The sequence below is a fragment of the Acanthopagrus latus genome, chromosome 11 (genome assembly GCF_904848185.1).
Source record: "Acanthopagrus latus isolate v.2019 chromosome 11, fAcaLat1.1, whole genome shotgun sequence".
NCBI lineage: Eukaryota > Metazoa > Chordata > Actinopteri > Spariformes > Sparidae > Acanthopagrus > Acanthopagrus latus.
The window spans coordinates 18,857,523-18,885,278 of record NC_051049.1 but is presented as its reverse complement, the minus strand read 5'-3'; the positions used below and the strand labels follow the sequence as shown (position 1 = coordinate 18,885,278).

The following is a 27,756-nucleotide window of genomic DNA, read 5'->3' as shown; positions in this document are numbered from 1 at the left end:
AGTATATCGAGTTCCGGTAATGCACCTACCTGTCCCATAAGCTTTGGCCAGCAGCCATGCGAGGCTGCAACAGATTTTGGCTCGGGAGAAGTCATAGTGCTCAAAAGACTTAATTGCTGGAGCAACGAAGGTCTTCTTAACATCCCTGACGTCCTGAACTTCACCCATGATTTCTCGCCCAAGCCGTTTTCTTGAACCCTATGAAGCAGCGACGCAACGCGAAAGCATCCCACTACTGGAATTTCGGGGGAAAACAATAAACGGCAGTAAATTTATGGGATGCGGCGTCTTTTCGGAGACTATTCACAGCTTCTTTCAGTCATAAAATGCTCGGCTGGCCTCAGGTTTACGTCTAATTTTGACACTCCTTGACACAATGAGTCGCTAGTCCTGGCGCTGTTCACCCATTCTGCTGTCTACCAGTTGAAATGAGCTTCGTCGGACCAGGCTGGGACGGTTTCCTCGGATTTCAGAGGTAAAACTGCTTTTCAGCTGGAATGAAAAGAGCAGTATTTCCATTCTTTGGGTTCTCTGGAAGCAGTCGGCTTCTTCCTTTCACGTCCATGTATTCTTGAATGGATAACCTAAGATTTTACCATTCCCTACTCTACCCCAGTCTCTTGGTGCCGTGGTGCGGTTTTCCTGCCGCACTGTAGCTCTCCAAGCCCCGCACCTTTGTCGGGCACTGCGCATGCGCGGAGGTACCTTCACATGCTGTCGGGAATGTTAACACTTTTGTTCGACGGGTATATTGCTGTGGCCCTTTAATGCATTTTCTTGCTACACGTTTAAAGTGATGTTTTGTTCGGGACAGTTTCGCATCTCTGCGACGTATTTACGCCACAGTAGCATGTTAGTTTAAACACCATGTTTCAATATCTTTACACCATATGAACGCACCGCTTAGCTTGAATGTATGAGTTTTCGATGGGCATTTGAATGCACGAAAAGACGGCAGCCTGCTTGCAATTAGCGAGCAAACGAAACACTGAAAGGTTCTAATTACATAACGGTGCTTCCACGTGTTCTAAACTTGACAGACCGACCTCATACTTTTTTTTGCAGTTTAGATGTTGCCTTTATAGCACAGTTCACTTCTACAGCCACACCCTACAACACTCACAATGGAAAACATGACCTCGGATTCAAGACGTATATGACGCACAAATGTCTAGGAACATGTTCCAAAGCAGATTTATTCAAAAGCAGGTCAGTAACGTCTCTAATAAAATGAGCCTTATGACCACTGGGAACAGCAGAACAGCTATGTTGTGCACAGGCGGTTCTATGAACTACACTTCCCGACCTTGCAGAGACAATACTACGTCACTAGTCTGCGTCGGTGATTGTTTTGAAGCGTTGGAAAAAGATGCGTGGAGGTACGCTGTACATTTACATGAAACATCCAGGTAAGGTAGGCCCGTTTACCTGCATTTGAGAGTCAGTTGAAGCCGAACTGCGGTTTGAGAAGAGTTCATTGAAAATACATGAAAATGTGAAGGCTGCTGACTTGTTCACAGTAGCAGTCCGGAGTTTACCTTATATGTGTCTTTTTTAAAACTGTAATTTCGTTGCTGCACGCTAATAGAAGGAAATCTTTCTTAATTCCGACCTCTGGGATTTTCCTCTTAGCCAATACCAGTTATATATATGGTATATTTTGTCAGTACTCAGTTGTGTAATAATGTAATGCGGTGCAAAGTTGCAGCATTTTTTGACAACGTGCACTAACATTAAAACAACGACCTCTAAATCTTTGACATTTATTTAATACTTACAACTGTTTTCTGATGTTAACAGGTTAATTAAAAAAAAAAATGTTTATGCCAAGGGCCCTGAAAGTGAAGAGACCCGTCCAGGGCTCAAACCAAGTTTTGAATAAGAAAAGCAAGATAGATCAGGGGGAGAGAAAAGGTGAAGGTGATTCAGTGACACCGGCTCAGAGGGAGGAAGCATGCAGAGACACCCAGACACAGGATGACACAATGCAAGCGGCTGAAGACACCAAGACACAGGATGGGACAATAAAAGCAGGAGAAGACTCTGCAGGCTTGAAAGAGACCTCAGTGACTGAAGATGGGCATACATCAACCTCAAGTGATACAGAGAAGGAGGAGGACGAGGAGGAAGAAGAAGAAGAACCTGTCAAATCATTCAGGAAGAGCCAGAGATGGCCGGAGCCAGGAGAGCCTGTCTGTGTGATGTGTGGTCGCTATGGGGAGTACATTTGTGACAGCACTGACAACGATGTCTGCAGTCTTGAGTGCAAAGCCAAACATTTGGCCCAAATGGGGATGGGGATTGGGGCGGATGTGTTTAACCGTAAGGACAAAAATGGAGATGAAAGGACTAAACCTAACCCTCACCAGACAGCCGTGGACACTGGTGGAGTGGGTGAAAGTGAGGCTGGCTATTCCTACAGGGAAGATCGGTTCATATCAGGCCTAACAGATGAGCAGGTACAGCGGATTAAACAGGAGCTGGGCATTGAAACGCAGGGGAGCGATGTCATGAGACCCATTGTTGAGTTTGAACACTGTGGCTTCCCTGCCACGTTGGGCGGCAACCTGAAAAAGGCCGGCTATGAGGCGCCCACGCCAGTCCAGATGCAGATGGTGCCTGTTGGTCTCAGTGGAAGGGATGTGATTGCCAGCGCTGACACGGGCTCAGGGAAGACTGTAGCCTTCCTGCTGCCAGTGGTAGTGAGGGCACTGGAGGTACAGTAATGCAGCTGACATCAGATTCATTCATTTATTTTAATCAACACCATGAAACTGCCTATTCATACCCACAAAAAGTTACCTTTTGATCTATAGGAAACATTTCAGCGCTTACTTACTGATTGAAAAGTTAAGACGTTACATGCTTCATCCAAGGGCTTTTTGACCTACATGCTTATGTAATTAGATGCCATGTGTTTTCTACTTTAAGAAACCAGCATGCAGTGCGAGTGGCCCTGTGGCTCTCATCCTGACCCCCACCAGGGAACTGGCCATTCAGATAGAGAGACAGGCCAAGGAGCTGGTGATGGGACTCCCCAACATGAGAACAGCACTGCTGGTGGGCGGCATGCCGCTGCCCCCGCAACTCCACCGCCTGAAAAGGAGCATCAAAGTACAATCTCTGTTTTTACAGTCATTTCCTCCTCTCCGGTCAAAACATTTCTTTTGAGCCTTGAACTTTCCACAACATCATGTTCTTCTCTTGTTAATCTCCTGTAGATTATCATAGCCACCCCAGGGCGACTCATTGAGATCCTGAAGCAGAAGGCAGTGCAGCTGGACAAAGTGAAGGTTGTGGTGGTTGACGAGGTACGACAGACACATTCAGATATGATGGATGTTCAGCACTTAAAGTTTTTACAATATTGATCAAACTTGTGGCTTTGAGAACAAAAAGGGTGAAGTTAATTCATTTGATTGATTCAATTAAACCTTTGTTTGTTGTGATATAGCATCGATTCTGAAATAATTTCATTATGATGTAATTTGATATTAGGTTTAGCAAACCATGAAGCTTTAATGATTGCTAATTTTGACTCATACTGTGTCATATCCCAATAAATGCTGTAAAGTTGAGGATTATTTCAAATAGCATGATAAAAATCCTTTAGTTTTGCCCTGTAAATGGGATCAACCCAGTTATGTGCTGTTTAGAATGTAGAGTGGTGGTATGTTTTTTGTGTTGTATCCTGTAGGTCGACACTATGCTGAAGATGGGCTTCCAGCAGCAGGTGCTGGAGGTTTTGGAGCAAGTCCCTGTAGAACGCCAAACTCTGCTGGCATCAGCCACCATCCCCAAAGGGACGGAGGAGCTGGCTGGCCGATTGGTTCGCGACCCTGTCCGTATTACCATTGGAGAGAAGAACCAGCCCTGTGCTAATGTACGGCAGATCCTGCTCTGGGTAGAAGAACCCTCGAAGAAGAAGAAGCTGTTTGAGATTCTCAATGTAGGTTGTAGACTTGAAGTGCTGATTTTTAACGGTCACTCGAAGAGGTTTGTTGAAACAGCACACAGTCTTCTTTTTGCCAGGAAGTCTGGTTCTCACTGGAAGTCTTTAAAGATAGATTTTGGGTGGAGTATAGCTTTAAACTCACTTCCGCTGCCAACGTAGACTTTCTTTAAGAGGTCAGCAGTTCTCTTTTTGTGTAACACTAAGTCTAATTATCCTCTGGAGAACCAGAAAGTGCTTTGGTAGGTATAAACACAGAAAGGAGGTTATTATTTCAATTTCAGTTTATAGTGGATTTATAACTCAGTCTCGATACGCACTGGTACCAGCTTGGTATTTTATTAACTGGCTTTTTAAGGGTGCTAATTCCTCAAGCTCGGAAGACCAGTCTCCCCACTAGACCATATTTAGACAGCCATTGCTTCAGCCCTGGCCCCCGTCTGGAGGAAATGGGTGGGCCCTGAGCCATGGCCTCACTCCAGGAATCCCAGCAATGGCTTGTACCATTTATACAGGGCAGGACAGGAAGGGTCTGCTTTAGTAAAAGCGGTGAAGACGTGTTGTTAGACCATTGTGAGAGTAACAGGAGCTGCTTCTCTATTTACATTTGGTTGTGATGGTGGTTGTTTTTTAAGCCAATTTATTTATGACTGCTGTTATTTAATGAAGCGTAGAGTAAAGCATAGTGGTGGGTCCATCTGGAGTACTGTGAAATCGGCTATTAGAAGCGGATCTGAATGACACTGTTTAAGAAAACCAATCTGAAATGGTTGCTTCATATGTTGCAGTTCATGAGAGTATGCAGAGTATGATGTATGACAGTTAGGTCAAGTAAAAGTCAGAAGATCCCAGCGTGCTCTCACAAGTTGGAGCCAGAACAATAGATCTGATAGAGAGTAGCCCTATAATAAACACTTTACTTTGTTAGTCAGTGTGAGAAATAACTATCTGGATCTGAGATTAAGGCACAGGTGCAAACAGCCTACCTTTTAAAAACAGTTATTTAGACTGTCCAGGTTTAAATGGCCGACAGTTAATTCAGACAGGATAATGGGTGAAGTTTTGACTCCTCGGTAACACTTACAAGCTTACATCTGCTGTTAAACACTTTTAAACTGTAGCAATTATGAAATATAACCACACAGGTGAATGCAATCTTCTATTAAGCTTGTCAGCCACCCCTTCTATGTATTTTTCCTGTCTGAGTGTTTCTGGCAGGAGAGTCCCAACTGCCATCTGCTGGGGGTTTTCACTTTTTTGAACTTAGAAGTCTTAATCAATATTCAAAAGTCAGATACATAGTAGGTCAATGTGTATATACAGTTATTGAAATATCCACATAGAGAAATACAGAAATGTTGTGAAATGTGAAAAAATTCAGTCTCACCTTGCTCCTTTTTTTTTTTTTTTCCCTTTGTTATCCCTCCTTGTGACTCTCAGGACAGTAAGCTGTACCAGCCTCCAGTGGTGGTGTTTGTAGACTGTAAACTGGGGGCCGATCTGCTGTGCGAGGCGGTTGCCAAGGTGACGGGCCTCAATACTGTGGCAATCCACTCCGACAAGAGCCAGTGGGAACGCAACCGCATCCTCAGGGTGAGTCCAGTGGCAGCCAGAACATGTAGTGTTGAGTGGATAAATAGCAGCTCTCACATGTTTCAGCATGTTGAATACAGGACAATGCTGTCAAAACGACATTTACTGTGGCTGAAACAAAAAAATCCAAACAAAATAAAGTGGAGAAATAAAACATTAATGGATGTAATTAACAAAGCTTAAAATGATCCGAATTTTAGTACATAAATAAATGAATATACATACAATTATTTAGCCCCTAGTCTTGAATTCAATTAAAAATTATCTAACTGCATGGCATTATTGCATATATGTCTCCACCTGTTCCAACATGTCATTAAAGCCCTTTGTAGGGAATATTCAAATTGGTGTCATTTGTATATAGCTTTACTGTTACAATAGATGTCCTGCGTCATAAGTCCTGCTTCATAAACTTTCTCCACTACTTCATTCCTAGCCATGTTAACATTTATCTATTTTACCACAAAACAAAGTTGCATATGGCATATATGCATATGGGTCTTTCATATCCTTTGTGAAACACGTCGGTGTAATATTTGCTTGTGCGTCCTCAGGGTCTTCTGGACGGAGACTTTGAAGTGGTGATCAGTACAGGTGTACTAGGTAGAGGACTGGACCTCGTCAACGTCAGACTGGTAGTGAACTTTGACATGCCAAACACGATGGATGAGTATGTCCATCAGGTTAGTGGTATACAGAGTAGAAAAGTTTCAATGATGAAGCTGCATTCATTGGTAATCGTAGATTAATAATGAGTAAAAGTTATCAAATCCCATTTTCCATCCGGAATTTAATTTGTTATATAAAAACTCATAGATTTTAATAAGACAAATTACTTTATTTTTCCCTTCATTTCTTCCCATCCAGGTTGGCAGGTCAGGTCGACTGGGACACAGAGGAACAGCCATTACATTTCTCAACAACAACAACAAGCGGCTGTTCCTGGAGGTGGTGAACAGGGTCAAACCCACAGGCTCCATCCTCCCCCCTCAACTCCTGAACTCACCCCACCTCCACGAGCAGCAGCGGAGGGAAAGACAGAAAGCCAAGCAGGGGCCTGACGATGTGCTGGTCACTAAGAACAATCTATTAGACATCATAAGGAAACATGACCGTCGCAAAAAGTAGAAAGTTTCTCTGAACATGCTTGCACTGGTGCTGTCTGTTTATGTAAATACTAAATGTTTAGTTTTGTATATTGCTTTATTAAATAAATGTATTTTGGTGTGGTCTGAATACATGTCTTGTGTTATTAATGTAAGACAGTTTATTCAAATAGAAAAATAATCCTCTCTAATCTGTAGTCTTCAGCCCAGGTCTTCCAGTTAAAGGACATTCTTTCTTACTACTGCTAAGGTGTGGTGCCTCTATCAGGTCCAGAGAAAACACACTGCCTTTAAATTGTGCTGTGTTTTATTACCTCTGCCAAGGAAGTCAAGGTTTTCCCCGTGTCCATTTTTAGGTTGGTTGGTTTGTCAACAGAATCGCACAAATCTTGCAAACGGTTTTCAACAAAACCTGGAGGAAGGAGTGGTCTCATCCCAGAATAGACCCCACTGACATTTGGTGCGGATCCAGGATCCAATATTTTCTCACTTTCTTTAACATTGCACATTTTTTCATTAATTTCTCAGGGAATAATACATGCATATATTGATGAGGAAAATAAGGTGCATTATTGTGGCTTGTATCTAAGAGTAAGTACGATTTAATGCAGATCCAAAAAAGTATAGACTAGGAGATTTAAATATGCTATATTTGATACTGGATTAGGCTTGATCGTATTTAAAGAAGACTGTTGGAGGTATGACCTCATGACTCAGTAGATATGATGACTATATATGACTTTCTTGACAAAAGAAGTGTTGTTTGTGTTTAAAGTATGGAGTGTACGTCACTCTGTGTAACGGTTAAGCGCTAAGTTTAGAGAGGAAAATATGAGCACACAACACAAAGTCTCCACTGGGACACAACCTCAGAGCTGCTTACAGTGTTGTGAGTCTGTGCATGAAGGATATCCTTGGTTGTGCTGCCACCTAGCGTCAGTCCCAGGTACCTATATGCCTCTGTCATGATGTGACGTAACAATTTCCGAGAATTCAGCCAATCAGCTGTCACTAGCGAAGTCGGTTTGAAATTGAAGCGGGCGATGGCGGAAGCGATGATGGGATAATAACAAACACAAGACACAGCTCACATTGTAACGGATTAATACCCACTTTTATCTAACGTACCGAGCTGCACTAGCCGTCTTCGATATGGTCCATGTCGTGTATTGTTGTTGTTGTTAAAGTAACCGGAGCGGAGTTGCCGTTAGCTGAGTTAGCCAACTCGTCATTTTAACGTCTTTTGGTTTTTAACAGCCGACTGCCATGTCGCTATTTAGCGTACAAGCGAGGAAGCACACGGCTTTCTACGACCATCTAATGTCAGCGTCCAGAACAGCGACGGACACGACGCTCGGCAAAAGTGAGATGACATCCGGAGACTCTGCGTGTGAGGACAGCAGGTCATCTGATAAAAGCCGACAGGTGAACAGGACTTATGTCGTCTCTGCGCTGTCAAAAAGCGGCAGCGGGCAGCAGACCCCTGGCCGGGGCAGACTCACTCTGCAGAGGAGGTCAAGGAGGAGAACCGCGGAGAAGACGATGGTTGAAAGCAGCCACAATAGCACACCGGCTCCGGAGAAGAGGCTGACACTGCAGCGCAGGACCAGGACTCCCTCGATGGATAAAAGCAAGCACGGACAGCGTGGGGTCAGCGGTGCTGGCCTGCAGACAACCCCGAAGGTTCTCAGTGAACCAAACGGCAGGACACCTGCGTTGTTCAGGTCTATTAGTTTAAGAGAGTCTGCAACTAAGGGTCAAGGAAGAGAGACTGCGGCAGCTGCTAAGGTGGAAGCCCACGCACACAGCAAGACGCCCTCCTCCTCCATAGGCAGGCAGCTACAGGACCAGGCCCAAACTTTTAAAACCCCGACCAAAAAGACCCCGTTTGAGAAGATCGCCGCCAGGAGAGACGTTTTCGAGAGACTGGCGGCGAAAGAAGTCCCTAAACCAGTGGCAGTCAAATCTGCAAGTCTAGAGAGGCCCAAATCCAGAGCACAGCAAGCTGGAGACGGGAAGCCCGTCGCAGCTCCCCGGGTCAGTAAAGTCTCTGCTGGTGTGCTGAGGCCGCACGCCTCTCTGCAGGCGAGAGAGACCTCCACTTCGAACCCAAAGCGAGACGTCACTCCTGCCCCAGCACCGAGCCAGCACACCCTGTCCCGACCCAGTGAGGCTCTCTCTGTGAACCAGCACAGTCCACTCAAGATGGAGAACAGCGCGCTGACCGTTGCAGTCCGTGTGCGACCTTTCAGCGCCAGGTTTGTGATGCATTGTGTGCCGGCATGGATGTGTAAGTTGTGCGGCAGGAGCAGATGATGCCCGTCAGCTTATTTAAAGGTTTTGGGTCTCCGAAGGTTGCTGCCGGGCCTCCTGAATGTGTCATCTGCCCGATCCAACCAAACACACCAATAATGATAAACCGACGCGCACTTTGTTTAGATCCTGTGTGATTAGACCATTCCTGTGAGCAGGGTAACAAGGTGTTGCCGAAGTTTTAGGGTATATGACAAATGGAAGGGCTCACACGGATATAGTGACGCATTTCACAGCATGGTTCAAACACTGTCTGCGTGAAATCAGAAAAAAATCCAATTTATGCACAGTTGGGATTAATCAATTAGTTGAGTATTTTGCTCTGGGATCAATCATGGAGGTCATTTTTGTTCTGCAAAAGTTTAGTTCTCTGGAGGATTTGTTGTACAAATTAATTAATCTAATATTCTAACATTTATTTTAGAGCAAATGATTAGAGTTTCAACTAACAATCGTTTCATTATCAGTTACTACTACATATTTGACTGAGTTGTCCTCTCATTGTTTAGTATTTAGTCTGTAAAACATGAAAAAGAAAAAAAAAATGTTTATCACGTTTTCCCAAAGTGACTTCTTCAAATTGCTTCTTGTCCAGCGCACAGTGGAATGTCTACAGGCTCTTTATTTTCTATCATCAATTATAAAGAAAAGCTGCAAATCTTTATATTGGAGAAGTTGGAAACAGCAAATGTTTGACATTTTTGCTTGAAAATGATCTGAAACAATTTCATATATATATGGCGATTGATTTTAGTTAATGAAGACTAATTGCTGTAGCTCTTTTTTTTTTTTTTCAGACAAATAATATCTGGCTGAATCAATACATAAATGATCATCAGTTGCAGCACTGCTGTATGCCATAGAGGCGTAGACCAATTTTCTAAGCTGGAAAACCACTAAGCTACATACAATGTACATTTTTACAATGGCGTTCTGGTTTCTGCTCCTTTGTAGGGAGAAGGCAGAGAAGGCATTGCAGGTCATCTTCGTGAACGGTCAGGAGACTGTTGTCCAGCATCCAGACAGACAGACCCAGTCCTTCACCTATGACTTCGCCTTCTGCTCTGTGGATGAGCGTGACCCCACCTTCGCCAGCCAGCAGACGGTGTATGAGATTCTGGCCAAACCCCTGCTGCTGAGGGCCTTCGAAGGGTTCAACACCTGCCTGTTTGCTTACGGCCAGACGGGCTCTGGGAAGTCATACACGTGAGAGTTTTTGGTCTTAGTTTATTCAGTCACCCTTGATCCGCTGAAACTCCTCCTGTTTGCTCCCTTTTTATATTTTTGCTCTAAAAAACATGCCGTGCAATGTGTGTATATTGGGATGTCGAATTGAACATGAAATTGATTTGAAATCATTGTTGTTTAGGATGATGGGGTTTGGAGAAGAGGAAGGTGTAATCCCACGGTTCTGCAATGAGCTTTTTTCTGGATTGGCCTCCATGGAACATGATGAGGTAAAATCTCTAAGGGTTTATTCATTCATTCACACTTTTTTTAACCAGCACATTTTTAGAAAATGTAACTAGAGTGCAGTTTCTTATACAAACATCTCAATGCTTAAAAGACTTGAAATGATCTCTGTTTCTGGTTACATAATTAACTCTGGGTTGTTTTATTTCAGGTCAAATGTCATGTAGAGATGAGCTATTTTGAAGTGTACAATGAGAAGATCCATGACCTGCTTGTGACCAGAGATGAGCCAAATCAAAGGAGAATGCCTGTAAGTTGTTTGCAACTGACCAAAACAGCCATTTTTTATTTATTTTTTGTTTATTCTGGCTTTTGAACTTGTAATGTTTGAACGTGCCTCTGTGTCACATAGCTTGCTTGTAGTGAAATTGGCTCCTACATCTCCAGATAAAACAGCTTCTTTGCCTCCTGGAAAAGGAAAAGCCTCTGTAATTGCCTATCAAGATAACATGGATCATCTCCTGATAATTGCAAATCTCAAAGCTGCTCTGTTGCTCCTAATGCCATGGCAACATTTTCATGGTCAGTGGTCAGGCTGAATAGCCTGAGAATATCTATAGTCAAGATAAAACCCTGTTGGTTTATATTCTCAGCTCAGAGTAAGGGAGCATCCAGTCCATGGTCCCTACGTCGCTGACCTCTCTGCGTAAGAAACCTTTTATATTTCCTTTGTTATTTTCCTCTTCAATATATACTGAAGGAACATTCTTGAATGCAGAATCGCTCACTTCGTTATTTCTTCACAGGAATATTGTGAGCTGTTACAATGACATTCAGGTAGGTTAAAAATGCTGTCTATTTTTTTTTTTATCTTCTTTTAGATGCTCGGCCTTTAGCTGACACCCTTCAGAACAACTTTGATTGAGTGAGCAAGCCAGGGTTCAGTGTCAGGTAGACTGAGGCCAGGATGAAATACAGACATAAACGTTTGACTGAATACTAATGTTTTGAAAGTGCAGTGCAGGCACACCATACAGATGAGCCCTGAGCATCAGGATATATCTAAAGTATGGTATAAAAATGAATGCAGCTCATAACCTCAAAAGATTTTATACAAAGAGTGTACAACACTTGCGGTGTCCTTCTTCAGGGTTGGCTGAAACTGGGCAACAAACAGAGAGCCACAGCAGCCACGGGAATGAATGATAAGAGCTCCAGATCTCACTCTGTCTTCACCCTGGTGATGACCCAGACCCAGGTATGGCCTCTCAACATGATGTCACACGTCAGTCTACCCCCAAAAAAAATCACATATGGAATGTATTCAATAGTGTATTGAATGTTGGTACAGCACTGACATACTAATAAACTTGAGTTTCATGTGTGCAAACTCAATATTACACATCTAACCAGTATTTCTGTGCATGCTCATGGACAGACTGAGCTTGTGGAGGGCGAGGAACACGAGCACAGCATCACCAGCAGGATCAACCTTGTGGACCTGGCAGGCAGCGAACGCTCCAACACTGCTCAGACAAGTGGAGACCGACTCAGGGTATGTACACACACACACACACACACACACACACACACACACACACACACACACACCATGCTATTCCTTGTTCAAATGTGAGAATTAGCTTTTCATCCATTTCATATGTTAATTGAATTTTTCCCCCTTTTAATCAATAATCATCTGAGCAAAAAGTATTGGCTGAAAGTTAAATAAGACTTCGCCTTTTAGTCCTGCAGTTTATTATGTTAAATTTTAATTTGGACATTTTTTCGGAAATTGCTCCTTTTGAATCTCGCAGGTAATGCTTTTTGCATTTTCAAAATGCAGCATGTACTTATTGGAGAAAAAAAAATGCCAATTTTATGTTGTCATTACAGGAGGGTGCAAGCATCAACAAATCCCTGCATACCCTTGGAAAGGTCATCTCTGCCCTGTCGGAACAGACACTGACCAGCAAGAGGGTCTTCATACCGTACAGAGAGTCTGTCCTGACATGGTGAGAAATTAGACTGCTTGTACACTGTAACTAGTAGAACACAATGTCTATTTTTGTGAGCTCTCTTTATAGAGTATCGTGTGGTATACCAGAATTATGTGTGATGTCTGAACTGACTTTCTTTATTTTCATAGTACTTAAATGGAAAATGAATTGCATGAACTGAAATAATTTGTACAGCTGAAAAGACGATCTTGCCAAAAGTCCCAATTGTTTTCCTCTGTAGGTTGTTGAAAGAGAGTCTCGGCGGTAACTCCAAGACGGCCATGATTGCTACACTGAGCCCGGCTGGCAGCAATGTGGAGGAAAGCCTGAGCACTTTGCGCTATGCCCAGCAGGCCCGCACCATCATTAATGTGGCAAAAGTCAATGAGGACACCAGTGCCAAGCTCATCAGAGGTCTGACACTATAAATACACACATACAAAAATCTCTGTCAGACTCATTTCAGCTCTGAGCTATTTTTATTTTGTGAAAACTACAATAAGCATTTAAGCCTGTTTATCTAAAACTATAAAGTAATTATGCCTTATTAGTGTATTTGTCAGTCAACCAATTTTGGTGGCACACTTCCTATTGGTGTTTCCATGTGTGGAAAAAGATGTGTTGTGTCCTTGGCCACCATTGACTGCTAAGAAAAATATGGATTTTGTCCCTGTAACGTCAATTGACAGCGAAGTGGAGCCGGACTGACATTACAACTTGCTGCCTTGAGAAAATAATTTTGATCTTAAAGAGAGTTTTTTTTTTCTGTGTTCATTCATATACAGCAGCACATAACGTTTTTTTCTTTGTGAACCTGAACATCTGCTCTCCTACACAAACGGCGCCACACCTGTATGTCCTTATTCAAGAGGCAAACCATAGATAGCTTTTCTATAGCGGGCACGGTCGTTACCTTGGTGTGAACAGCATTTGTGCACTTGAAGAGTCTCGCACCAGAAAATCACAGAACGTATTTCTTGATAAGCCCTCTGTCCTCAGTAGTTGAATTACATCCCTCATCTGCCTCTCTTTGTTTCTGTCTGTATGCATTTCTCTCTATATATGAGTATGTCTATCTTTCTATTTTGTGTCTCGTTCTCGATCTCCTTTGCTCTCCTTCTCTCCGATGTACCCTCCTGTCTGTCCATCTATCCATCACCATCTTATTCACTACCCAGTTCAATTAAGGCCTGGTCCTAACCTTGCCTCCAGGCCATATTTATGCACTGTCAGCTGCACATAGCGGCTAACTGTCATGCAAGTATTATTTTTCATAAGATGATCGTGCTGCTGTTCGACCTTTTCAACAGTAAGGGGAGCTCTTGCTGTGGATTTCTTTCACATCACTCGCCAGTGTGTGATGCTCCAAGTTAATTTGGCTCAAACGTGATGAATCTAGTCAATATTGCTCAGTAAATTCAAATAAGTTTTGACAAAATCTGAATATTTCTGTTTTAGAAGTACTATGTACTCCCTGCAATTTCATACTGACCTGTAATTATTTAAGTGCAGATTTGCTGCACTGCTTTACAAAACATTTTGGAAAAAATGTGTGTTTTCAGAGTTGAAGGCTGAGGTGGAGAAACTGCGAGCGGCCCAGATGAGCTCCCAGGGCATTGAACCAGAGAGGGTCAGGTTGTTCCAGCAGGAGATCTCTGCCCTGAGGAACAGACTTTGTCAGCAAGAGAGAGAAATGACAGAGGCCAACCGGTCAGTGTTACTGCAATAATTATAGAGGGTCAAAGGGAAAGATGCAGCATGTTTCAGCAGTTTGGAGAACCCTAGTAGCAACTCATACATTTTGTATCACCTGTTGTCCTGTATACACAGTAGTACTGAGTCCTCCCTGCACCAGGGGAATAAAAAAGTATTTTCGTTTTGTTTATGCCATAATTTATATTTTTGAAACAATGTTTGCATGTTTTTCTGTTTTTGTCTAATCTTAGATATACTGTTGCACATATTTGAATATAAATTTGAAAATGTAATAATAGAGAGGTTAATTCTTTTAGGTAACAAAAGCACCATATTGAATATTTAAAAAGAAATTTAAAAAAAACCTTTAGAAAGTCAAAGTTGATGTTTTTCTTTTTACAATCTTTAGTCAGTTGGGAAGTATTTGTATATATGATTAAAAAGGGGATATCTTAAAGGATATTGGCTTAATTAACATTTTTTTGTGATATTTTATATTTTTTTTCCTGCAGGGCCTGGAAAGAGAAACTGGAGCAAGCCGAAATCCGCAAACGTGAAGAGACCAAAGAGATGCAGGTTTGATTTATTTCCAGAGTCGCAGTGCGAAACCCTGAAACAAGCTGTCATAAATGTTCTTGTTTACACACGTATAACAATGTGTGAAAACTTTCTTCGTGTTTTCAGAAAGCAGGTGTGCCGTTCAAAGTGGACAATCGTCTTCCTAACCTGGTGAACTTGAACGAGGATCCTCAGCTGTCTGAGATGCTTCTCTACATGATCAAAGAGGGTCAAACCACAGTGGGCAAGCTCAAGTCTGAGTCCAGCCATGACATCCAGCTGACGGGGGCCCTCATCGCTGACCAACACTGGTAAATACAAATCTTCAGAGGCATTTGTTCTGTGGTCTGTTTGTAGTCTTGTGTGTTTATGCAACAGAGGTGCTCAACAGCAGTGATGCTGACATTTAGTTTATTAATTGAATTAAATGTTTTTTTTTATGCTTTTTTGTTACTTAGCTATTAACTATCTCATTCTTAAAGCTATAGCAGGCATTCGATATGAAAAAAATACATGTGTGTTTATTTTATTTGTTTTAGTGTAATAACCAATATCCAGGGTACGGTCAGCATCACCCCAATGGAAAATGCCAAAACTTTCGTTAATGGAAATCTCATATCTGAGTCTTCAGTCCTACACCATGTAAGTGGATCAAAATTAGCCTTTAATTCATCTCAAGTTCAGCATCATGCCATAAATTGAATTATAATAACATCTGTGCAACAGCTTTATTGTGCTTATTTGTTATCTGCTCAGAATTAAACTCACTTGCTTAGTCAGTTTAATTTGATATCACCAACGTGTCTTTCCATTTTACCATTTAACTCATCTCCTCTAATCTCTGTGCTTGTGGTTTTCAGGGCGATAGGGTGATTCTTGGTGGAGACCACTACTTCCGTTTCAACCATCCAGCAGAGGTGCAGTCTGGGAAGCGGGTGTCATGTTGGACAGGTGCAGGCGATGGTCAGAAGGACTTTGAATTCGCCAAAAATGAGCTGCTCGCTGCTCAAAGAGCTCAGTGAGTACCAGATATTAGCCCCCCTGCTCTTTTTAAAATATTTTTTTCAGGGGCAACATTCATAGAGACTAATAATCACAATCAGAACTCCCTTAAGCCATCTTTTCTGTGTCTCAGGCTAGAGGCAGAAATTGAAGAAGCCCATTTGAAGGCAAAAGAGGAGATGATGCAGGGGATCCAAATGGCAAAAGAGATGGCACAGAAGGAGCTGTCTGACCAGAAGTCGCTTTATGAGGACAGGATCCGAACCCTGGAGAAACAGCTGGTACACAAAACTTCTGCTTCTTGTCTTCATACTGAAATAAGTGAAACCTGCTACTTTCTGTCTTTAGTCTGGTTACCCTTCCATTTATGATCATTTTTGTGGATCATCACTATAAAATGTTGTCTATTAAAAGGAAACCTGACCAGTTAGTGGTGTGTTGACATATTATATGAAGTATACAGTTTGCATAAAGCTGTGACCAAACATACAAAACTGTAATCGCAAATGGTATATTCTCTTAAACTTAACCTGTGCTATATGGCATTATTACAGAATCATCATGTAGTTATTGGCACGTATAAACCTTTCAATAATCCTACACCCTGTTAATTAAGGCAACCAATACTTCAATGTCTAACGATGACGTTTTCAGAACGGGGAGATTCAGCGCAAGTGTCAGCAGGAGATGGACCAGCAGAGGGTGGCCAGTCAGGTGGCGCAGCTGAAACTGGCCAAGCAGGAGCTGGAGCAGGAGGTGGACACCCATAAGACACGCCTTCGCCTGCACATGGAGGCCCAGGTCAGGACCCAGAACAGCACCTGGAAATGTTAAATCTTGTTTGTGCCAAAAGGAAGTTGGGTATTTTAGGTTCATTGAATGAATGTCTTTTTTTTTCTACTGGACAGGTTTTGATCTGTAAAAAATAGTATTTGTTTTGAACTCTATGACCTGCTCTCAATGTCAGCCTTTTCAGTAAATGAATATTTACAGTTTTACAGGTCTCATTTCTCCCCCACACTGATGAGCTTATCATCCCTTTTTTTTTATCCTGGAAGAGACCATGTGCTGTCAGGAGACTTGTAGTAGTTGGTGGTGGAGTGGCAGTATCTAAGAGAAGATCTTAAACTGATCAGCTTTTGACATTTTTCCCTTCTTGATCATTAAACTTGTTTCTATTTCCTGTAACCATTAATGACAACCACACTTAACAATGTGCTCATTTTTATGTTTTTTGATGATGAGATTGAGAGGCTTTGGCAGGGTCTGTGTTTCGAGTCGTGGTGGAGTTTGACTTTAGGCGTTGTGATCTGGGCTGGTGGCTTTAATATTGTATACATTCCCATGATCCACTCACAGGCAATGGAGGAACACCGTGTTCGTCAAGCGAGGATTGTTGATGCCCTGGAGGCGGAGAAGAGAAAGATCAGCAAAGAGCTCGAGGAGATGCAGAAGAAGCGAGCCTTGCGAGAAATTCAGAGTCACCGGAATGGTGAGAGCTTTCAAGTCACTACCAAGCACATACTGGAGTTTGGAACCACAGTGACAATTGACAGCATATAAGTAGAGTTTCAGATGGGTGGGTTCATCCTTTTTAGAGAAAGTTTGTCAGGACAGGATGTAAATGCTGGGCACTACCTACGTCTAAAAGGAGGCCATAGAATATATCATATATAGTAATTTATTGGGATTTATTTAACAATTCTCTTATGGATGGTGGGTATTCTGCTGAACCAGTGTGAAGTGTATAGAAATAACTTGTGTTACTCACACAGGCCAAAGACAGCAGAAGGGGCAAGGATTCCGTATCACTTTTAAATACTGTCACCAGGTTTCCATCAAAATTATTACCAAATATTGCTAATTGTAACTGAATTATGATGAAAGTGGCAACAGAAAATGCAAATGAATGCTTGTTTCCATCCACTGCTGTTATGGGATTAATAGGAGTTGGTTCATTGAAATAAGCAGTAGGTGGTGCCAATTCTTCAGTCAGAAAACCATTATATCATTGTGGAAAAACGCTGGTGCAACCAGATGATGTAATTAAATTGGCATGAAGTCTGTAGTGTAAGGTGATCTGTATACTAGAAGCCTATCTATTTTCACAGAGTGTAGAGAACTATTTCAGAGGCTAAATCAATGTGTAATGTACCTGGAAATCAAAAGTTACAAGAAGCGTGAGATTACTTTTGGTTCTGGGTAACTTTTCAAGCAATTTTTCGAGGGTAAATAAGCCATTGTTTTTAATTTGTGTATTTCAGTCTCTCCACAGTGGGATGCCATGAAGTTGTCCCTCATGATTGAGGAAGCAAATAAAATCAGTGCTAAACTGAAGAAAAACACGGTGTTCAGCAGGTATGACAAGATGATATCGGGCCACAGTTTACAAATATGATTTTATTAGACAGCGTATAAACAAGTTAAGGTGTTGTGTTATTGCTAATGGGCCCTGTGTGGAAGCAGATATCTTATTCATTAAGAAAGGCTTAAAAATTAATTGGACTCTCGTCTGTTGTAGACATGAAAGCTCTGAGGCTGACAACCTGGAGCAGGGTGGTCTGCAACAGGTGCGGGTTCAGAACACAAAGCTGGGGATCACCACTTTCTGGAGCCTGGACAAGTTCCAAAACAACATAGCCGCCATGAGGGAACTCGAGCAGGTCAGCTTTAAATCAGTTCTAACTTTTTTTGCAGTTGCTTTGATGGTTCAAAACATATTTGGAAGTGTCTGAAACCTAAATAATATCTTTACTGGAAAGAGAATATGACTAAATGTGAGCTGATTTATGGTGTGAAGACAGCATAGATGTTCATATTTGTGGTTTTAATCAAATTATGAATATAAACATAAACGGGGTGCCTCAAACTTTGGGTGTTGAGAATCCTCCCAGGACAGGAAGGGCCTTTTGTAGTCGAACAGTTTCCTCCAGATGTCTGAAGACTTGGAGATCAGTTGAATTGGAAACTCCAAATTGCTGTTGGTATGCATGTCTGTTCTGTTGTCCAGAATGTTTCTCAGTTCTTCAGCCAGTTTTCTTAGCTTGTCTCAAGCCATCTCTGATCTTTTAGAATAAGGGATTAAGAAAATATGTGGCTGGTTAGACACTTTTTTATGGAATTTATTTGGACAGCATTGTTAGATATTGTATATAGTATAAGAAAAATTGTGAATGTAAAACAATAATAAACCAATTGTACACACTTAAGGATATTTTAATGATGAAGACTTTGCATTGATCAGGCTGATAAACTGTCAACTAGTAAAATCAAAATGCTCGACATTCCATCTGAGTGATTGGGTGTGCTTTCTTGCTTGTTTGATTTGATCAGCGCTCTAATAAGCTGATGTATGATGCCTCAGTTGAGTGGAGCATATTCACCCAGCCAGCCTGTCTGTTCCACATTCTGCATATTCAGAGTCTAACATCACCTCAAGTGCAATTGCCAATTTTCCCAGCCGTTTGACCTTATTTACAGTCCAGAATGGGTTGTTTTATGCCTGACAGAGGGATGCTGCCTCACTTTTCTCATTAAGTTGAGTAAATGAGACTGGGCATGTCAGCAGTAGTTTACTCTCCACAGGGGGATTCCACCTCTAAAGATGACGATGTGTTTTATGACCCCGATGATGAGTGGGAGCAAGATATATCGGCCTCCTCTGCTCCTGCCTCCTCCTTCTCACGCCGAAGGTAATTATCCAGCTCTTCCTCTCTCCTCCTATCCATCAACCCCTTTTTCCAACACCTGACATTTACATTAGATTTCAGGGACTTAATTGGTATTCTTGTCCAATAACTTGAAGTGTGTAAGTAGGCAAGTGTTCAAAAACTCCCATAGACAGCTCCTGAGGGAAGCCCAAGACAGTCTCTCTGGAAGTGCCTACCTCACTGTTTACATTGCCAGTGCTTGGATGGGCAGTCAGTTGCCTTATAGTGTGTGAATCTAAAACCGACAGCCTTCATGCTCAACTGAACTCGTAGCTTCTCGCACTTTTATGTGAACAATGTGTCAGGAAAATGGGTGTATTTGGAAAGCTGAGAAGTATTTGGATGAAACATGGAAAATGATTTTTGTCATAGTTTGGACAATTTTGTTTATTTTCACAAAGCCCTCGTAGTTTCCACCAACATGATTTACAACCTGGCACGCATTTCTGACATTCAACACATCCTCCATTTTCTCAAAAGTTGATGAGAAGTTGCTGCCCACAGAATATTTCCCTCCTTATTCTTTTTCCTCTGTTTATTAATTTCATTTCCACGAAGGCTTGGCCAAGGAGTTTAGAAAAGGAAAGGGCACCAAGGGTGTCTGTGTTCCTCACACCACAACCCACAACCCAAACACACACATACACCAAGCACCTATGGTACATGCAGAACCCCCAACATTTTCCCCTCACATTGTTATTCTTGTCAAGCGTGTTTATGGTGTTGCTGGTGGTGCCTGAACCACCAGCAGAACAGCCAAATGAAACATGGCACAGGCTCTGTGTTTCCTTTATCCCTTCTCTCTCCATTAAACCCCTGCCTAAGCCTTGTGGCCACAGGTTTGACTGTTTACTGACCTCGGCTGCTGTAGCTTGTTCATAATAATGGAAATCTATTATCCCACTGAACTCATTTAACCCTTTTACACACAAGTTTAAACTGGCATTTTTTGCAAAATGACACCAAACCGATGCCTAAATGTGCCCATTACACGCTTAAAATCAGATTACTGTAACGATGTCAAGAGATAGTTAGAGGACCACTTCCCACATTAATAGGGTAACCCCTATTAATGTGGGCAGTCTGTCTCCAATCCCCTCATAACAGAGTCAGCAAGTAAATCCACACAAATGAAACACTTAACAGTGTAGAGAGTAACTGATTTCAACAGTCATTCATATAAATAAAAATAAAGTATTGGGACAACAAACTTCTTTTAACACAAAACTGTTGCACGATCTATTTTTTTTTTCTTTTTAAACTGTATAATGACTACGAATACTCAAAAAACCCTATTTTGCACCTAACTCTGTGATAAACATCCTTTTAGAACACGGCAAATTCTTGAATACTGGAGCATCAAATTCTTCTGAATGAGCATCAACATGTCTTCTAATTATGAATGTAAATACATTAATGAACAAGAATGTAAATGTATAATGTTTGGCATCAGGAGCAGGAGTTTGTTGAAGAGCAGGAGAATCTCAGGACGTCTGTACGAGATCCGCGTCCATCCAATTCAGAGCCTCCACAACGGCTCCTCACAGTCTGCTGGTAAGACACTGTCCAAAACTATTTGTATGTTTTCAGCTTTCTGATTGACACTGTATTTTAAATGGCCATCGTCATGTCAGGCAGGCTTTTGAGTGTTTGAATGTTTGAGTTAAATTTAGTCCAGTACTGGGAAAATTTAAGATTGGAATAGTTACCAGGAAAAGTGTGTCAGCACTCACCATACAGTATTTTTGCTGTCCATAAATAAATGCAATGATTAAGTGTTATCGCTATTCAATTAAGACTGAGTACTGCACTTGATTTAGTGACAAGTGAATTTTTACTATGACACAGTGTTGTAAAAAATGAAGTCTAGTGAGGTCATCCTTGCACACCCCAACTCTTCACTTTGTCTGTCCCAGGCTTGATGGGTGTGGTCACTACACCCTCCAACTCTTCCATCAGCACGGAGTCTGCATTCCCTGGCATCTGCAAGGAGTTGATTGGCCAGTCATTGGCCCGTCTGCGTGGTTGTAGTGTGACAGAAGACAGCATGGCAGACAGGCTGGCCTCTGATCTGCAACTGGTGTATATGGCAATCCAAACCATATCTGACCTTTATGACAGCCTGGATGATGACAGCCAGGAGAACGGTGAGATTCCGTGAAAAATTCAACATTTTATGAAATGAGGAGAGGAGCAATGTCATGGAGATTCAAATTGATAAACAATATTTGAATATTCAGATATTTAATATATGTAAGTCAAAGTTAAGATGACAGCTAGAAAAAAAAACATTTGTTTTTGTTCAACTTAGAAATTCTTTTATTTATTCATATTCAACAATCGTTTCTAATTGTCCAAACCAATATAAAGACTATGTTAAAAGGCCCATGATTTTTTTTTTTTTTCTGTTGTTTTCAGAGTTACTGTGTAGATGGCTCAAACTGTTGTTGTGGCTTTTTCTCCTGCAGTCTTTGTATGTAACTTGGTGGCCCAGACTCAGCTGGTCAAGGCCACCACAGCCATAGAGAACGCAGTGTTTGTTACCATGCAGTGGCTGGCCAGCATTAAACCCTCCTCCGGCCTGCTTTACACCATCGCTGAGGAGCTAAGGAGCCAAGTCAAGAAGATGGGAGGATACTTCCAGCTGCTCATTCAGGTAAACAGAAAAATTACCACAAAGCATTAATGGCCATGCAGCCACATTTATGTTTTGATTTTTCATGGCATTTGTAGTATGGAAATTAGTTGAAAGAGTCCAAATTTTGAGCAGATTTTTTTTTTTTCCAATTTAGTGTAGTTTTGACAGGAGTGGCTAATCAGAATGCACAGTATTAATTGACGTCTCTTAGCTCTGAGCTGTTTGAGCTGTCTATGGAAATGACCAAGCGGAGGGAATTCTCAACCTTGAGCCCCAAACAGAACATGAATATATGGAAAATAAATCTAAATTCCTTACCAGCCTCAGCACCTAAACACACAATTTTCCACTCTCACTTCTGATTTTTCACATTCTCTCGCATTCTCATTTATTCACTGACCCTTCTGACTTTGTTGGCCGTTTTGTTGGCTTGCGTGCATTGATTTACTGTTAAATCAATTTTAATTCCACCTGTTTGTGCTGACTTGATGTTGACTGAAAATGGAAAATTTTTCTTCCCATCCAGGGTTGTGAATCTGAGATCACATCAATGGTAACGGAGGCTAGCAGGAAGAGCAGTCGGTGCCTGGATGCTGCATTGCTTGCACTCGGCCACCTGGCGGCAATGACAGGCATGCCGTTGAACGCAATGGAGCAGGGTACCCAGGCCACAGGCAAGGTAACACCACCATTAATACCGCAGCAGCTACTATCCATGTCAACGCTCTGGGGTTCACTGTAATCAAGCCCCCACTCCACAATACCAGAGAATGTAATATTAGCTTGGTGTATCTCAGAGTAGGAAACACATTAGGGGGTGAGGAATTATTGAGCAGCATAAGGATACGGCATGTTTGATTTGTTGATGTGCAAGTGCAGCTGTATCTCATTATGCTGTGTAAAGGAAGGGAAATGTAAAGACATGTTAAGAATTGTCTGTCTTTTAAAGGTCAAGGTAAAAACAGTAAGTGCAAGATGGCACTGAAGAACACAAGACTGTCATATTGTATTCTCTATGGTTTGCTTTCATTCAACACAGTGATTGGCATCTACACCTATTTTTTGTGAAAATGATAAGAAAATGGGAAAAAACATACCCTCAAGCAACCATCATGAATGAACCAGACAGAGAGAGAGTGCCAGAAACTGGCCTACAGACAATCAAGTTTTAAGACTTTCAGTGCTGGGACAGGTGACCTCTGGAAAATGTAGTGCCAAACCCACAGCAATGATCATTGAGAACCAGAGGTGTCAAAAAAAGGGCGAAAAGAAGGACTTTGAGAAGAGCAGTTCATCAGGCAGGCTGATATTACATTATTGCCCACATATTTTCGCTGAGAAGTATTAAAGCCAAACTAGATTTGCAGTAGGTTTAAAAACAGTCAGCAAAGGTTTGTTGACCAGAGAGAACTTACCTTAACTTTAAAATTCTCTAATATCAATGAATCAGATTCAAACATCAGTATATATTGATACTAATATACTGGCTGAAGTATGCACATTCAGAAGTTCAGGGTTATACTGCTCATCATGTTCAACCATCAGGGGTCACATTTGGTAACTCAAAATATGATGTATGTTTTTATATGATTACTTACTTTTCAGCAATCCGTTCTCATGTGTCTGCTGAAGGGGACCGATAAGGGCATCGGCTCTCTTGTAGAGGAGAGCCTCACCATCACAAGAGAAATGCTGCGAGAGGCTCAGCTGGCCTACCCCAGGAATCCAGTAAGAGATCATAACCTGGCTGTGTCATTCGTTATAGGGAAATTGTATTATAATAATTGCACAAGTTCGTTAGGTTATGTAACGAGATTTGTTCGTGTTGACAATTTACATTCCGTAACAGTGTGGATGATTAGGTGTTATTGGTATTCCACCTCTGTTTACAGGTCTTGCAGAGCCTCAAGTCCAAGACGCTTGACTTGGCCCGTGCTCTACAAAGCTACCTGCATTGCCATATCGCGGTGAGTTTCAGCAGCAAAGCCAACTACAGACATGAGTTTCCAGTTACGTTAGGCTTACTCTCCCTCCTTTATTTCCTGATGCCACCACGTGAGCAGCCATGAATTTCATAATCAATTAAATATAGACTACTATGTTGTATTGTGTGATTCCTATGGTACTGAGGAGTTTATTACATAGGAAGTCAGCCTTCAGAGAAAGATGACACAATGAAGTTAAGGAGAAATTCAAAACTAGAAAGGTTTAGAAGACCACAACACACATTTTGATTGGTCAGAGCTGTAGAAGTAGCTGGAAAAGTATGACAATATTAGGACAGCTAATTGATATCACTATATTGTCCAAACCATAACTGACCTTAAATGATTTTAACTATTTTTGTCTAATTTACTAGTTTGCAAATAATTTAATTCTAGATACAAAATCTGAAAAATGCTTCTTCTTTCTTTTCTTTAAGAAGAAAAAAAAATTAAAGAATTAGATTAAAATGATATTAGCTATGTATAATGATAATATCAGTTTTCTGCAGCTTCATTGCAAAACCTTCTGGTATTTATTTGGGTAAACTGTGGCTCAGAGACCAAACACATGCTCAGCAAAGTGTCCCTGGATATGTAAAGGTTAAAAACAATCTTCAATCTTGACACAGGTTTAAATGTTACAGATTAATACCCACACCCACAGCAGCCCCGTTAAAGATGCCACTCAGCCTTTATTGCTCGTGTAAAGCTCAATGCTCTGTAGGCTTATCTCGCTGCAGTCCTCCCTTGACGATCGTTCAGGTAATGAATGTGTTGAATGAAGTGGCATCAGTCACAGCTAACAGGCTTGTTTGCCGTTATCTTAGCCACACAAACTAGCAGTTTTTTTTTCTTAAAACCAATCATTGACACATATAGGCACTGGGGCATTTTGCTGCCCACAGTGTTATTGTGGTCAAATAAACCTGAGTTATAGCCTGAAGCAGCTACTACATGTAACAAAGGACTGCATGTGTGCATGATCACTGATGAATCTTTGAACGTGGGCTGTGACAGACATTGTCATTTACTTTTATTGCATGCAGCTCTTCAGAAAAGATGATTGATAATTCAAATGCTGGTATAAATTTGGCAAAATGAGCTTTTTAAAGGAGCTGTGGCATTATCATGACAGTTATTGGTCAAAATGCAATTCTATAATTGTTTATGTTGTTTTATTTAAGCAAAATGTGTGGACAGAAGAAGTTCCACCTCATAATAACGAATATGCAGAGAACTTTGTATTTTCAGTAGTAAAAGTTAAAATGGCTTGTGAACGGAACTGTGTGCTGAAGAAATTGGCATGGTGCAACACGTTCTGCTGCACTGTAGTGAACTGGGAAGGAGGCCATTAGGTGTATTTCATAGAAAAGGACACATCACCATGGAAGCTGTATTCATTTAGTGACATCATTTTCTAACTGTGTGTGTGTCTGTGTGTGTGCATGCATCTGTGTGGTTCTACATGTGGCTTGAGGCTATGTTCAAAACTGGAACTGACAACTAAGAGATCCCTGGTTAAAATATTAAGACCAGATGGGAAAATGGAGCTGGGGAATATTAGGATCAGATAATTTGTTGAGAAATACTCCCTCAAGCAGTTGGTCTTAAAGTGCCACTAAGAGCTGCTTAATCAAATGTACATTGTCCAGTAGTGTGATCTTGCATGTGTACGTTTTGTCTGTATTTTAGTTATGTAATTATTATTAGTTAGTTATGTAATCACATCACATTTAATTGAGTTAATTTGCTGTGTCCTGTATTCAGTATTTGGGTGTGTTCATGTTTTGAATCAGGAGAGGGAGACTGACCCGGAGGAGGGGGAGGAAGAGGCCTCAGCTTCCCATTTGCAGAGCCTGAGAACTACAGCGTCCAAGCTGTTCCAGCTGAACCAGGCCATCAGACAGCTGCATTCCTCTCTATCTGCAGCACTGCGAGGTAAAGTTTGTGACACACACAGCCGCATGTGGAGCAAAAACTTTTATCAAATCTAACTTATATTAAGCACATCACAGGAAAGCATCTAGAAGAAACAGCATTTGTTCGCTCTCTTTGCTCGATTGCTATTTCATCATAGAGGTTTTGTGAATGGCCACTTTAAAGTATAATTCCACAAAGGTCTTATTCAGGAAAAAGCCATTATCTACAACACTAATACATCAGTGTATTAAAGAGAAATATTGTAGTTTCTGTCACTAAATAGGAAGAAAAATCTTTCTCTTTCATCAAAGTGTGTATATATCAACAGTCAACAGTTCATCAGTATTCATAAAGAACCATCATGTTGTGGCAGGTGTCAGTTTAATGGGTGTTTTTTTTATTTTGTTTTGTTTTGTTTTTTTAAGAAATTTTGCCAGTGTCTTAGTTAATCAAAACTTATTTGTTTTCATAATAGGACAGACTATCCTGAGTCTTGGTCTCAAAAGATTTATTTTTCATTATCACTGCTATGATACGGTTGTTGTTTTTTAATAAATTCTTTAGATTTGAGTATAAGAGCTTTGACAGTTTGTTTAGCTGTTGTTGTTGTGGGTGTCACTTCTTCCATATGAAAGTCATCTTTCTTCCAGGAAAAGACAGAGACTCCAACCTCAGCAGCTGCAGAGAGCTGATCATCTCCTCTGCCAAGGCTGTTGATGAGCTGATCACTGGTCTGCCAAAGGAAGGGGCATTGACGCTGGCCCTGAGCATCATGGCTGCACGAGACGAGCTCCACACTGCGCTGCAGTCGCTGTCCTCCTGGAAACAACAAGTGGCAGAAGAAAGCAGAAGCTCTGCGGCTTCTGATATGAGCGCAGAGGATGAAATGTTAACTAAAGAAGGTGCAACTACTCACTGTGCAGTTAGAAATCGAGTTGTGAGTAAGATGGTGTACTCTTTCCATCCAGATGTGTCGTCCAAAGGCAGCCCACACTGGGTGTGATGTGCATTTATACTATGTTATTCTTTTAAATGTGCTCAAATCATGTACGACTTGCTGTAAAAAAAAAAAAAATGAACTGCTGATATTGATGAAAAACCTTTAGTCAGCCTCCTGCTGGTAAGAACAAGTGGATCATACAGCACACACATCACAGACTACTTTACTGTTGCTATCCAAGTTGATTTTTTTTTTTGTGACGTCGACACAGCCAACTCTGCCTTCTATGTCTGCATATTTTCATAGGGTTTAAATTGCAAAGAAAATAATTATGTGGGCAAACCTTTAAAACTACAGCATTTATTTCTATCGTGTGGCTTCTGATGTGTTGTTAAAAACACTGCTGTCATATCTATTAATTTGCTAAGAGCTTTAAAGATAGTTTAGATAATAGTATTGGAAACAAAGACTTACATGACCACAGTGTGCAGAGTTTAACAGAGTCCTTCTTGATGGATAAACAATTAGGATCCATGTTTGGCTATAAGGAGAATTTTCACTAATGCTGTACCAGGCTTTCTTTGTTGTACAATACTTTTCAGAGGCAACTAAGTTATTTTTTTGTTGGATTTTTTTTTTTATTGTATTATTATTCAGACATACAAGATTTCAATATGCGGCAGCTCAGGCACTCTTTTGTAAAAAAGAAAAAAAGAAAATAATAGTGAAAGGCTTTTTACCCTTTCTCTGCTGTATAAGACTTCTTTTCTGTATGAGTGTCCACTTTGTGTTTTCATCTGTGTAAAGTTTTGCGCTTTTCTGTTGTATAACACATACTGCAACAATTTGCACTCAGGAGAGACTTTGTATACTGTGTTTCTTCTTAATACATGTACTTACACAAGCAGGGTTTTGTCCATTTCGTGTTTTG

At 41.3% G+C, this 27,756-nt stretch overlaps 3 protein-coding genes across 11 annotated transcripts in view; 2 read left to right on the top strand and 1 right to left on the bottom strand.

Moving 5' to 3' along the window:
- camsap2a (calmodulin regulated spectrin-associated protein family, member 2a) overlaps positions 1 to 197 on the bottom strand; it is a 49,312-nt gene extending 49,115 nt beyond the window's left edge. For 2 of the 5 annotated variants that reach the window (XM_037115451.1, XM_037115446.1), the window contains exon 1: positions 30 to 197. In XM_037115451.1, coding sequence (XP_036971346.1) covers positions 30 to 168 — 139 coding nt within the window. In that variant the 5' untranslated portion in view covers positions 169 to 197. The remainder of the gene's footprint in view (positions 1 to 29) is intronic. The other 3 variants (XM_037115448.1, XM_037115449.1, XM_037115447.1) reach the window with 2 other exon arrangements.
- A 152-nt stretch (positions 198 to 349) lies between these two features.
- ddx59 (DEAD (Asp-Glu-Ala-Asp) box polypeptide 59) lies at positions 350 to 6,781 on the top strand. 5 transcript variants are annotated; one of them, XM_037115461.1, is made up of 8 exons: positions 350 to 475; positions 1,801 to 2,717; positions 2,932 to 3,114; positions 3,222 to 3,311; positions 3,698 to 3,949; positions 5,393 to 5,545; positions 6,100 to 6,228; positions 6,413 to 6,781. In XM_037115461.1, the coding sequence occupies exons 2-8, from the start codon at positions 1,818 to 1,820 to the stop codon at positions 6,671 to 6,673; spliced, it is 1,968 nt and encodes a 655-aa protein (XP_036971356.1). In that variant the 5' UTR covers positions 350 to 475; positions 1,801 to 1,817; the 3' UTR covers positions 6,674 to 6,781. The 5 variants fall into 5 exon arrangements, with proteins under 5 accessions (XP_036971356.1, XP_036971354.1, XP_036971355.1 ...); XM_037115459.1 differs by lacking the exon at positions 350 to 475 and adding an exon at positions 979 to 1,209; XM_037115460.1 differs by lacking the exon at positions 350 to 475 and adding an exon at positions 1,256 to 1,409.
- Positions 6,782 to 7,657: 876 nt separating this feature from the next.
- On the top strand, positions 7,658 to 27,732 carry kif14 (kinesin family member 14). Its single transcript, XM_037115445.1, has 29 exons — positions 7,658 to 8,909; positions 9,919 to 10,170; positions 10,334 to 10,421; positions 10,589 to 10,687; positions 11,031 to 11,083; positions 11,184 to 11,214; positions 11,528 to 11,635; positions 11,816 to 11,932; positions 12,274 to 12,392; positions 12,619 to 12,791; positions 13,940 to 14,087; positions 14,585 to 14,648; positions 14,757 to 14,941; positions 15,170 to 15,272; positions 15,491 to 15,648; positions 15,766 to 15,913; positions 16,287 to 16,433; positions 16,992 to 17,124; positions 17,897 to 17,990; positions 18,154 to 18,295; positions 19,218 to 19,324; positions 20,796 to 20,896; positions 21,259 to 21,489; positions 21,811 to 21,998; positions 22,507 to 22,659; positions 23,586 to 23,708; positions 23,873 to 23,947; positions 25,762 to 25,903; positions 26,536 to 27,732. The coding sequence occupies exons 1-29, from the start codon at positions 7,918 to 7,920 to the stop codon at positions 26,886 to 26,888; spliced, it is 4,827 nt and encodes a 1,608-aa protein (XP_036971340.1). The 5' UTR covers positions 7,658 to 7,917; the 3' UTR covers positions 26,889 to 27,732.
- The last annotated feature ends 24 nt before the right edge of the window (positions 27,733 to 27,756 follow it).

Excerpts from the sequence above, each read along its gene's own strand:
- ddx59 (XM_037115461.1), top strand. The coding sequence starts at position 1,818 with ATGTTTATGCCAAGGGCCCTGAAAGTGAAGAGACCCGTCCAGGGCTCA. Across the intron at positions 2,718-2,931 it reads TGGTAGTGAGGGCACTGGAG|AAACCAGCATGCAGTGCGAG; the intron begins GTACAGTAATGC and ends TTCTACTTTAAG. Across the intron at positions 3,950-5,392 it reads AGCTGTTTGAGATTCTCAAT|GACAGTAAGCTGTACCAGCC; the intron begins GTAGGTTGTAGA and ends TGTGACTCTCAG.
- kif14 (XM_037115445.1), top strand. The coding sequence starts at position 7,918 with ATGTCGCTATTTAGCGTACAAGCGAGGAAGCACACGGCTTTCTACGAC. Across the intron at positions 12,393-12,618 it reads AGAGAGTCTGTCCTGACATG|GTTGTTGAAAGAGAGTCTCG; the intron begins GTGAGAAATTAG and ends TTTCCTCTGTAG. Across the intron at positions 23,948-25,761 it reads ACCTGCATTGCCATATCGCG|GAGAGGGAGACTGACCCGGA; the intron begins GTGAGTTTCAGC and ends GTTTTGAATCAG.